This window comes from Lodderomyces elongisporus, chromosome 1, assembly GCF_030384665.1.
Source record: "Lodderomyces elongisporus chromosome 1, complete sequence".
NCBI classification, from domain to species: Eukaryota; Fungi; Ascomycota; class Pichiomycetes; order Serinales; family Debaryomycetaceae; genus Lodderomyces; species Lodderomyces elongisporus.
Window position 1 is genome coordinate 2,254,136 of NC_083673.1, and position 12,521 is coordinate 2,266,656.

General features: G+C 35.5%; 5 protein-coding genes across 5 annotated transcripts; 2 read left to right on the forward strand and 3 right to left on the reverse strand. All coding sequences in view use genetic code 12, as the record gives it.

The window, feature by feature from the left end:
• Positions 1-414: 414 nt before the first annotated feature.
• Positions 415-2,205, forward strand: ubx2 (UBX domain protein Ubx2; the record flags this gene model as incomplete). The annotated part of the gene is made up of 1 exon (XM_001528274.2): positions 415-2,205. One exon carries the CDS (start codon positions 415-417, stop codon positions 2,203-2,205), a length of 1,791 nt encoding a protein of 596 aa, XP_001528324.2.
• A 211-nt stretch (positions 2,206-2,416) lies between these two features.
• Positions 2,417-4,174, reverse strand: PVL30_000813 (uncharacterized protein; the record flags this gene model as incomplete). The annotated part of the gene is made up of 1 exon (XM_001528275.2): positions 2,417-4,174. The coding sequence occupies one exon, from the start codon at positions 4,172-4,174 to the stop codon at positions 2,417-2,419; it is 1,758 nt and encodes a 585-aa protein (XP_001528325.2).
• Positions 4,175-5,076: 902 nt separating this feature from the next.
• PVL30_000814 (uncharacterized protein) lies at positions 5,077-5,571 on the reverse strand (the record flags this gene model as incomplete). The annotated part of the gene is made up of 1 exon (XM_001528276.2): positions 5,077-5,571. The coding sequence occupies one exon, from the start codon at positions 5,569-5,571 to the stop codon at positions 5,077-5,079; it is 495 nt and encodes a 164-aa protein (XP_001528326.1).
• Positions 5,572-6,179: 608 nt separating this feature from the next.
• On the reverse strand, positions 6,180-7,682 carry PEX3 (peroxin; the record flags this gene model as incomplete). The annotated part of the gene is made up of 1 exon (XM_001528277.2): positions 6,180-7,682. One exon carries the CDS (start codon positions 7,680-7,682, stop codon positions 6,180-6,182), a length of 1,503 nt encoding a protein of 500 aa, XP_001528327.2.
• A 3,146-nt stretch (positions 7,683-10,828) lies between these two features.
• Positions 10,829-11,809, forward strand: PVL30_000816 (uncharacterized protein; the record flags this gene model as incomplete). The annotated part of the gene is made up of 1 exon (XM_001528278.2): positions 10,829-11,809. The coding sequence occupies one exon, from the start codon at positions 10,829-10,831 to the stop codon at positions 11,807-11,809; it is 981 nt and encodes a 326-aa protein (XP_001528328.1).
• Positions 11,810-12,521: the final 712 nt, after the last annotated feature.

Here is a 12,521-nt window from a genome sequence, read left to right on the forward strand (position 1 = left end):
AAAGATATACATAGAATCAATCATTTATCTTTTATTTAAAAAAAAAATCTCACCTTAATTGGGCACATGTAAAAACTGTTTATCACGTGTTATGTGGCACGTGGTTTATTATTGAGTGTTTTTGTATGGTGTTGTATTAAAAGTGTCAGTAAATATTGTTTCTTCTTCTTCTTCTTCTTCTTTTTCTCTTGTTTTCGCGACATTAATTGCCGAAAACAGAACGGTTCATCGACAGACCCTATTTTTTTGCTGCCACACAATTAATACTGTTCAACCATCTTGACGATTATTTGGTTGCCATTGAGTTTCCTATTTCTTTTTCTTTTTCTTTTTCTTTTTCTCTCCTTCTTTAGCAAAATTAAATATAAATTCTCAATTGTTCCAATCTATAAGATCATCATTATTTTCAAGAAAATGGATGAACAAATTCCAACATTTTTGGCAGTTACAGGAGTAGAGGATGAAGCAGTGGCAAAGCAATTTCTAGAAATCACTGGTGGTAATCTAGACATGGCGGTCACTTTGTACATGGAATCTGGCCAGCAGGGAAATACAGGTAACGCATCCGGCACTTCTGGTGTGCTGCACAATCTAGATGACGAAGCATATGCGAAACAACTACAAGAACAAGCTTATGGTGCCTCAGCCCAGGATAACGTGCGTGAAGCTGATGCAAATGTGCACAGACACGAAACATTGATGGACTCATTTGGTCCAGGACCAAGTATGTTTGGTCAAATGCAGAGACAAGCCGACTTGTTTGGACAAAGACAGCAAGGTATATTCCATCAAGGATTTGACTTTACCAACCGCGCATCGCGCTCCATTAATTCCTATAACGCATATGATGACGATATTGATGATGAAGACCCCGAAGAGGAAGAAGATGAAGAAGAAGGCGAGGGAGAAGAAGAGGAAGGGGAGGACTACGAATTTAATTATGGTAATGGTAATGTTAATGGTGGTATAGATTATGAAGATGCCGAATACGGACATCAAAACCGAGGCAACCACCATGATATACAAATCTTGGACTCTGATGATGATGATGATGATTCGGACAATCAAGAAAATATTATTCGACCAACAAGAACTGTTGGTAGACGGAGGCGACTTCGAAATCAACGAGATTCAAATTTAACATCTGTGCAACGAAGACTCGCTAACTTATTCCGTCCACCATTTGACATTATAAGTGTCCTCACAATAGACCAGGCTCGAGCCGTTGCCAAGACAGAGAATAAATGGATTCTTGTCAATATCCAGGATTCTTCTGAGTTCCAATCACAAGTGCTAAATCGTGATTTCTGGTCCAATGCAAGAATAAAGCAAATAGTTAAAGATGAATTCATTTTCTTGCAATATCAAAAGGATTCATTTGATGGAGAGTCATACGTTAACTTTTATCATGTTGAGCAAATGCCTCATATTGCTATCTTAGATCCCTTGACGGGTGAAAGAGTTTATAAATGGAAAGAGGGCGAGGTGCCACAAGTTGAAAATTGGATTAGTGATGTCGATCAATTCTTGACAGAATTTTCCTTGGCCCCAGGGTCGAGCAACCCCATTGTAAAGCACGAAAGAAAAATTGATCCTGATAGTTTGACTGAAGAGCAGCAGATCGAATTGGCTATGAAACAAAGCGTTATGGACAACAATGCAAACAACGGTACAACCATTGATAAAGCAATTTCACTTGATTCGGATAGTGATATTGACAGTATTAATGATAATGATGCGCGAGAAGAAGAACGTGATGATGATTATGACGATGACGATGACGATGGTGATGATAATGATAATTATAATGATGGAGAAAAAAGCAATACTCGAGGTTTTCAAGAAAATGACGACTTGGCTAAGAAAAGCACACCATTAAAACCACTGGACCCATTCGATGCTATAGTCCCTCAAAACCATTCCGAGCCTGCTGAAGGTGCCATTACAAGAGTACAAATTCGATTTCCCAATGGTAAACGACTTGTTCGGAAACTTGCAATGCATGATAAAGTAGTTGTCCTATTTGAATGGTTGAAATATGTTTTGCAAGATTCAGCAGAGGAATATGGATTAGATATTGGGCAAGGTAATAGATTCGTTCTTTCAAATAGCTCGAACAAGGCATTCAAATTTATAGAGAATTTGCAGGCGACTATTGAAGACGCCAATTTGAAAAATGCCAGCATCTTATTAGAAAAGGATTAAAGTGATAGAAAGTCGAGAATATAGACCCTACGTTTATACATAGATCTGAAAAATAGGCATTCATGTAATAAACAAAAAGCAAATGAAAGGTGAAAAGAGAGAAAAAGAAAATAGAAAGAAAGAGAGAATAAATAAATAAATAAATAAATGAAAAAAAAAAATTCAAAAAAGGTATTGGAAAGTCAGAAATAATTGAAATACAGCTTATTATCTATTGAGCTTTTTCGCCCCATTGGGGAAACGAACCAAGAGTGGGTAATTCAGCCATTGCTAATGGTAGGCCGGGTTGTTGTTGTTCTTGAAACAAAACATTTTTGTAGATTTGACGATCTTGCCTTTCTGTTTCGGTCATCTCTGTCTCCACGTCGTACTCCTCGTCATAATACTCGTACACTCGCCTTGGATCATCTTCATCATCGTCCTCTTCATCATAATCTTCTTCGTCTTCTTCGTCGATGTCATCCTCGTCATCGTCATCTTCGTTGTCAAAGTTTCTACTATATCCATCTCTATTTAGAGCACTAATGTTCAACGTATTCGTTGGGGGATTTGTTGCTTCCTTTTCTTTCAGGGGAATTGACTTGTATATTGTCGATGACCCTTTAAATGCACTCGACCTAGCCTCGGATCCCAAAACTCTATTGTTCATACCGTGTTGGTTTTGATACTTGCTTAATTCTCTTTTTTGTCTAACTTGTCTCCTGATTTGCATTATATCATCATCTATATCATTCTTAGCATCCAACTGTATTAATTGATCATCGGGACCAAACACATTACCGTAATGCCGCTTGACATTATTTTTCATCAACTCCACTTTATGCGTTTTATACTGAACATCCCTTCGTAAATGGGATAATTCAATTTTGTTTTTTGGTAGTAGTCGGTTGTCCAAACTCATATAATGGGAATCATGGTTATATTTCATTAGTAATGCAAGGTTAGATGTTGTGGTGCTATTAATCGCATCATTTTTTGACCCACTTATGTCTGAGATGGATATTAATGATTTGTAATATTCTTGATCCATGGATTGTTGTATTGCTTCTTGGTTGAGATTATTCTTTTCTTTATAAAGCTGAACTAGTTCATGATTGACTTTGGTTCGTAGCTCGTTCCGCTTGTTCATCACTTTATGATAATATTGTTTCCAAGCGATTGTAGAGTTGTTCTCGCTATTATTTTGTATTAATTGTGATTGGTAATCTTTAAATTTACCAATGCTTTTCAAATTGTCCCTATGCGGTTGAAAAATCTGGTTGAACAAAAGTGGGAAAGGAAATTTTGACAACTCTTGTGATGTATTGGAAATATCACTATCATCTTTGCTCTGTTTGATACTCTTCATGTTGTTGGCCAAATTCTCATTCGTGAGCATTTTTTTCGACTCCGTCTCCAACTCCAACACGGACCCCTTCTCCTTTTGCTTAATCTCACCTTCGTTTCCATTGTTGCCGCTAAATTTTCTTATTAACTCATCGTTGTCATATTTAAAAGTGTCATCATAATCAAACGGCAGTTGCAAATTTTTAAAGATTTCCCTTAACTCCTCTTCGTACTCCAGTAGACTTTTTAATAAATCAGGTTTGGAAGGTATGCTGCCATTTTCAACCATTATCAAGTCTTCTGTATTTGTCATTATATTGTTTATAGTCTCAACTTCAAAATTGTATATTTTGGACCAGCTTTTTTCATTTGCTGTGGCTAATTTGATCAGGTACTGGAGTTTTTCAATCATTGCGTTGATTCGCACAAGCCGGGACTCTATATATTGTCTGGAGAGGTGTTTGAATTCACTTGAAATTTCATTTTGATAATTTTGGAGTTCTTCAGCGGACATCTCTTCAAGGTGTGCAGGATGGTGATCGAGATTGGATAGGTCATTTGATTGATTGGAAGGGAGAACATTCTTCTCTAAATCTGTCGAAGGTGATCTGGATAATGAGTTCGGTGAAGGGGAAGAGGACATTTTTTTTAGATAGTATTTTCAACTTACCCGATAGTCAATAATACCAAATAGAATAGACAGGGTTGAATGGTGGAACAGGTATTTGCAACCTACTGGAAGTATATGTGAATTTATATATTTATATATTTATATATATTTATATATATATATATATATATATATATTAAAAAGAAGAGGAGAAAAATAAGTAAGAGGCTAATATTTCAAAGGTGCAAAATACAATGTTATCAAAATGGTTGTAAAAAATAGAGAACCTTACAGTGCTACCACCTGAGCTTTTTCGAGCACACAAAATCCAACCATCATGGCCAAGTACATAGTAAATAGTGAATTGTGAATAGTAGAAAGTGAATAGCAGAAAGTGAATAGCAGAAAGCGACCACTAGGGATTCTTGGATACGAATACAGGAAGTAATAAAAATTTAATTGCTGACTCTTTTTATCTACATCTCCTCATAAACCCAGGTGCTCTTTTTTTTGTTTTAATTTTTTTGGAAGTATCATTACACAACTTGTTAACAAATAATGTAACTCAACAAGCTGAAATTTGCACATTAATTGTAGTGGAGCCAGGTTTTGATAAATGTAAAGGATCGAAAAAAAATATAAAAGGATATCCAATCCTACTATGTTCACCACTATATTGGTTCAGAAAGAAAAGACAAAAAAAATTAAAGTTCAGATATGCGTGTATTTTCATAAGTCTTGGACAAACTAGCAATAAATATGATCCTAGCTCAAATGGCCCATAGTTTCTGGCCTCCAGTTTCTAGCTTTATAATCATTAGCCAGCCCCGATTCCAAGCCTTTCTTTCATTCCCTCCCTTCCCCTTTCTCCTCCTCCTCCTCCTCTCTCTCTCTCTCTCTCTCTCTCTCTTTCTCTTTGGCGTTCGTTAATTTACTCATCTATCTTCAGCCCATTCATTTTCCTTTCTAATAGCAGCTTCTTCTTCAGGACTGAAATCATTCACAATATTGAACGTCCTTCTCAATTCTTCGGGACTTTTGCTCTTGATCATCTCTGCCACCATCTTACATCCACTATCCAATAATGGTTTAATATTCAAATAATTGGCAGCCAAGATGATTTCATACAACATCTCCTGGTCAACTTTCAAAAAGTTTCTATCCCATTCCTCTACAGGAACAGATTTCTTAGCATCTTCATCCTCGTCATCTTGAAATACTGTGTTCTTGTGGTGTTCGCACCATTCCAACACTTTTGAGAGGACATTAGCACGAACGTTTGGTGTGGGGATCTCGAAATCTTCTGTAAGACCATCAGGATTTAAGTCGTTAATCATATTCTTCATAAGGATCGATTTTTCTGCAACTTTTTGCTCAACTGGGAATTTTTCATCATCTGACGATACAATAATGACCTTTGGTGATGACATCTTGTACGGCGTATATTCAAAATGTATATTGTAGAGTTATATATGGTAATCAGATCAGTTCAAGAAAAAAAAAAACTTGATGAATTATAGTGGCAGTAGGAATAATGAGGTTAGTATTAGTTGATGACAATGTTGTTGTTAGATTACTTTTACTTTCTAGCTCAAAATTGCTTTTCGTATTTTGAAGAAATGGTTCCTGTTGTCTCAATTTCCGTTCTCGTTGATCCCTATTCTTCTCTGTGTGTGTGCTGTTTTTTTTTGCCTCTCCCTAAAAAAAAATTTGTGAGAACGAGAGAGACAGAGAGAGACAGAAAAAAAAGAAGAGAAGTAGATATTGATTATATACACTTTGAGTTATAACCGAAATTTATTAAACCATAATACTGATGCACTTCTTTTCTTGGAAAGGAGAAGAAGGGAAAGGAGGGGAGGGGTAGAAAAGGGATAAACTCTAAGCAGATGACCGATTAAATGAAAAGAAATTGAAAAGAATATAAAAAGAAAACTGGTTTGTAAAGTAAAAATAACCTATACTGATCAAACGTTGTCGAAAACCGATAATCTACATCAAAAGCTTTGTCAATGAAAATACTGATTTTCAATTTTCTTTACTCAAAGTTTGAATATACACTCGCACTAAAGTCCTCCAACTGCTCAACACCATTCAAGGTGTTTATGTAGACATTTCCACCTAGTTCATTGGCCACTGCAGGTGCACTTTGAAAGCCGTTAAGACTGTTTAAAATATTCTCAATCTCGTTTTGTTCTCCTACTTCTTCATCTTCTGCTTCTGATTCTGTGATTTCATTATTGTTCACCATGATACCATTTTGAACAGATAACTGTGCCAAAAAGGTTGCAAGCTTATACGATTGATTTGGAATCTCTGTGATTTTCTGCTGCGATTGAGAAAACTGATGTTGTTGTTCCGGTAAAGTACCCGACATTACCAAACTATTAGATGTGTTACCCAAGTTTATTGACAAGTTTGTAGTCAATGTTTGCAAATTTGTAGTAACAAGCGTGTTGAATAAGTTGAACAAGTACAAGTTGTCATCCAAAATAATCGAGTTTGTTTCATTTATAAGCTTTGTCAAGTTAGAGTCTGGAATGTCCAAATGGTGAATCAAGTCGGGGTTTGTGTTTAAAACGGTCTCCAAAAGATCGGGGTAGTTGATGGGAAATAGATTAGTCAAGATTAACTCTCTATTATTTGTATTAATCTCATTGATGATGGATGCTAAAATATTTTCAAAATCAGCGATCCCCAACTCAGTTTTCGGGGTGATTTTTTCAAAATTTTTCACAACAATGGCTTCAATCAATGAGCTGATATTCTGCCATCCCTTGTTTAATAACCACCAACTCAACGAAAGGTAGCTCTGCTCAATTATGTAATTTTCATGCGGATCCATTTCATGGTTGCTTGTAGATTTCACACCAGCCATCAATATAGCGGACTCAAGATACGATCTTCTTGCAAGGATGTTTAGTTGCAATCTAGTGATTAACAATAATCCTGAGATGGAGTAGATTAGAGTCAATGACCTGGTGATTGTTTTAATCTTGAGCAAATTCCACAATTCAAGCTTGCTCTTGTTCATGTAGAATGACAATCTTGATTCTGGGTTGGTGGAGTTATTGTCCATGTTGTTGTTGTTGCTGCTGCCGCTGTTGTTGTTCTCCAACGCATTCAAATTATCCACTGTCAATTCGGTATTGCTATTTCCAATACTAGATTGTTGTTGTTGTGGTGGTTGTTGTGGTTGCTGTTGCTGTTGCTGCTGCAGTTGCAGTTGCAGTTGTTGGCCTTTCTTTAAGCGTAATGCCTGGGTTATTAATTCAACGGGCAATGCTTCGATGATTGGATGTGCCAATACTGGAAGCAAGGCCAAAATTGTATAGTAGCAATCATGTTGAGTTTGAATGAAACGTTGTTTGATTTGTTGTTTAAACATCAACTCCTGTCGCAAAGCATTTTGGTAGTTTCTAAATTTTTTAATGACAAATTCATTGACTAGGAGGTATATAGAAAATGTTACTGCACTAGTTATAAAGATCCTTCGTTTGTTCCTATTGAAGAATCCAGCTAATGATGAGAAAATTGCCATAGTTGCAGTTCCCAAGTTAAATTTGTTGAAGGAGGTGGGGGAAATGGCTAAGATGGTTATGACCAGAAGTGATTACAAGTGAGTTTGGTGGTGAACTGTATCTGCAAAAAAAGAAGAAGAAAAAAAAAAGAAAAGAATAATACCTTTGTGTGTGTGTGCTTCTTTTTTATCTTTTTAATCTCGCTTTTTGCTTTTCGCTTCTTCGTCACTGGTTATCTTTGGGAACCAATATGGTCTTTCTTTCGCTTTGAATGTTTTGGTTGTGTGAAAGAAAATTCATAGATAAATTTCCTGTGCCACTAGCTCTCTTTCTCCCTCTTTCTTTCTCTCGCTTTAATTCTCTCACACTCGCTCACATTCCATTCTCCGTGTATTTTTTTCTTTTTTTTTTTGCTTGTTACATTTATTATGTAATAAATCCACTTGTACTTTGAATTGTATATTTTATTTTTATTATTTTATTATTTTTTTTAATTTTTTATAATGTTTTTGCTGTTACAGCGTTCCGCTGATTCTCTCTTTCTCTCTCTCTCTCTCTCTTTTTGCCTCTCATTCCTTACTGTTGGTGGGGCTCGTGTGCTTGTGATCAACCGCGGGTTCAAAATATACATTATTACATAAGTTATTAGTAATAGCACACAAGTCTACAACTATTGATTTGTTTTTGCGGGGAACAAAAGGTTTAAAAAAAAAATTAGTGTGTGTGTCTGTGTCATTGTCGTTGTTGTTGTTGTTGTAGACTTCCTAATACAGCTACCAACTGCCAGTTTAACATTCACTCGATCGACATATATATATGGATATCTGTAAATATATATATGTATATGACATGCTTTGTAATTCACAGTTTTAAACATTTTTTATCAAAACATATTGTTGCATAAAGAGAGAGAGAGAGATTTGTATTATGGTGGTTGTAGTAGTAGTGGTGGTGGTGGTGATAATATAGTGCAAATAGTCAATGAAAGGATGCAGAAACCAAAAGTATATTTAATTTGTTTGAAATTGCTTCGAACTTTTGGTTTTTGATCGTAGTTTCAAGTTTTTTCTTTTGCTCCGTAAACAAATTTTGAATACTGGTTCAAAGGTTTTGTTTATACAAGGTTGTAAGTCACATTTAAACTAACGGCCCCGAGTCGATTCTCATCCTCGTGGGTCAAAGTACAAAGACTAGTAATTTTTCAAACATTGAAAGATGTAATATGCAAAAGAAATGGAAGGATGAGGAATCAATTACCACATTTGTTACCACATTTGTTACCAAAAAAGTCCAAACAAGCAATATTTTTGAGTAAACTACGAAAAAGGGGATGAAGTCATACTGTAGAAAAAGAAATATGTAAAAAAACAAACAAAACAAAACAAAACAAGAATGTAGTAAAAAGATTCTGTGCTATATTGAGTCTAATAGAGTGCATAAGTCTCCATAAGCGAATACGAATATGACAAATACATTATAGACTTCTTTCTTGTTCCCTATATCTTCATAACCATTGATGAACTGTTTAATTTATTCATTCATATCCTTTTTTTTTCTTTCTTTCTTTCTCCAACAACTATTCGACCAACCCCTAATTGCAGAGAAATTGGGTCTAATGATCAACATCTAAAATACATTGCAAATAACAACCAAAAACAACAACCCTCCCTCCCCCAAAAAATAAAAATATAAATTAGAATTAGAGTTCAAAAGGATTTCAAAAACCCCTAATTCTCCAAAACAATATTTTGAATAGCCAACGGAATCTTCAAGTGATACAAAAACGGATAACATTTGACAGATTTCGGTTTGTGCCGTGGCAATAGACTTGTAGCCAATTACTGTACTCACTTGCATCTCCTTTGTTTCATTTTTTTTCATTTTTTTGCCTTTGTATATTGTATATACCTTTCTCCAAAAATAGGAACCACGTTTTGCTCTGTAATATAATTCTCAAACGACAAGATGTATGCAAAAGTGTGTAAAAAGTCAACAACTACAACATCAACAACAAGAACTAATACTACTACTACTATCACTACTACAACAACAACTACTATTACTACTATTAAAACAAGTACAGAGCGCAGCCTTCTGTTAGCATGATCCCAATCCTTTGCATCTACCATTGATGGACAAAACTATTGTTGAACTTTGAAAGGAATATCTCTGGTACCAGATTCGATGAACCCTTCTCAAACAACAAGAGAAAAGAAGAGAAATAATAGACAAAAAAAAAAGAGGAAAAGAATAGCCCATTGTCAATTCTCTACTCAACAACTCTTTGGTTTAATGCCGCATCCCTCTATATCACCGAGTGAAAAGGCAAAAAAAAATATGATAAAGAAAACAAAAAGACAACAGGCCCACGTTGGCCAAATCATAGACTTATTCGAATTTTTTTTTTTTTTTCATTATCTCTTTACTTTACTTACTAAATTAGTGCTACATTTCATATTACTCTACTTTACTTTTTGAAATTTATTTTACCATTTAATCAATTGCAAATTCTGCATTTAAGAACAAAGGAAAGAACATCAACATTTGTTTATTTGGAAGCCGTCCAGTCGTAGGGTGAAAAATTGGATATCTTCTATAAATTATTGCAAGTGTTAATTAATGTTTTGGGACATGCCCACCTGCCCGATTAGAAAACAATAAAGGAACTACGAGTAAACCAGTTCTATATGCAGGCTTTACATGGTTTTTTTTTTGCAACAATACATTAACAAAGTAACCATTAATTGATAACCATCCCGTTTATTTTCGTTTTGTTTCGTTTCGTTTTGTTTCGTTTTGGTGTCTTTATTCTTATTATTCTTTTCATTCTGAGAAACCTATCAGATCGGGAGGGAAGATGGTCCAATCTGGAATGCCTTATATTGTCTCCAAAGTAAACCCGGAAACAGACCCCACATGGGACCTTTGCACCTTTAGCTTTCTTTACTTTCTTATTATCCAATCCTATTCTTTTTTTTTTTTTTTTGCAATATTTCAAATTTCCAGTTTTTCAAATTTTGTACTTGAGGTAATATCTCAAACCATCATTATAAATACTGGCTGAGATTCCCGTTTTTGAAATGGAGTATACCTCAATTGATTAATTAACACTTTTCCAAACCACAGAAGCAATATAGCTGAGAAAGTAAGCTACTAAATTTTTATAATGCAATTCTTAACTTCATCAATCGCTTTATTGTGTCTTTCCGCTGCTGTATCCTTGGCCAAGAACATTATCTTGACTAATGATGATGGTTGGCAAGCTACCAATATCAGAGCTACTTACTACAAGTTGAAAGATGCTGGCCACAATGTGTTTCTTGTTGCCCCCGTTGTTCAAAGATCGGGATACGGCGGTAAGTTCGATATACCAACATCTCCAACGCTTCAGCAAGGTGGTGAATTCAACTATCCGCCTGCGGGCTCACCTAGTTGGGGAAGTGAACCAGATGATGACCATATCTGGTATTTCAACGGTACTCCAGCATCGTCAGTCGCTTTTGGTTTGCAATACGTTATCCCTGAGAAATTCAACAACATCTCGATTGACTTGGTTGTTAGTGGTCCTAACGAAGGTACCAACGAGAGTCCTGCAATGTTTACTTTGAGCGGTACCATTGGTGCTACGTATAATGCCGTGTACAGAGGATACCCAGCTATTGCATTCAGTGGTTCAAATAGCAACAACTCTTTCTTCAAGGATGCTTTGGACTTGAATGACACTTCGGCCCCATCAACTATCTACGGTAACAAAGTCGTTGAATTGGTTGACGCATTGTTCAAGTCACAAGGCTCAAATTCAAGAGCATTACCAGTGGGCGTAGGCTTAAACGTCAACTTTCCCAAAGTCGGCTACGAAAATGAAACGTGTTCTGATCCAAAGTATGTTTTCACCAGGTTGACCGGTCAGTACGCTTCTGGTGCCGACTTGAAATACAATGCCACTTCCAACTCATTCTACTATGCACAAGACCAATTTTCGCCATTGACTGTTTGCAACAACGGTGACTGCTCCTTGCCATCTGAGAATTTTGTTGTGGAGCACACAAAGTGTCAAACAGCAGTCTCCGTCTTCTCAATCGATTGGGATGCAAATTTGGGATTAACCAACCAAGTCAAAGGTTTGATAGCCCCAGTGTTTGAATAGATTTAAAAGTTGCAAAATTAGAAAAGAAAAGAAAAGAAAAGAAAAGAAAAGAAAGGAAAGGAAAAGAAAAGAAGGAAAAGGGATGGAAACATCAGTGTTCAATTTTTTTTTTTACATTCCCTTCTTTGATCTTGTTTTTTTATCTCAAAATCTTTCAATCACTTCATATTCTGTTAATTGTTGAATTTTTATTATTATTATTATTATTATTATTCAGTTCTTCTACCGTTGAAACTTGCTACTTACAATGCAGATTACTTATACCGATATACAATTTCATTTACTTTCCTTTTATATACCTTATATAAAAAGTTATACAGACTTCGTCGAGTCCATTAGATTAGTAGTACACCATGCCAAATAGTTGACATGCACATGTATATTTTGCTCAAGCCTCTTTTTTTTTATTTCATTCCTCCTACTCCTCCCACACACACATCACCCCCCTTTCATCTCCTGCTACAAACTTCTTTACATAATAAGATTTCTTTTTTTTTTAATAGCTTCAAGTAAGCCACATATACTTCTAATTTAGGCTCGCTTCCAAAGTATGCACAAAAACGGAAACACATTGTAAGCTTATCTTTGGACTCTAGCATCTTTTCTCAACATAAATCATCTTGTTTCATTTATTTTCTTACGACTTGTATAATAAGATCAAACAAACAAATAAAAAAACCAAATAAAAGAATAAGATCACAGAAATATTGGT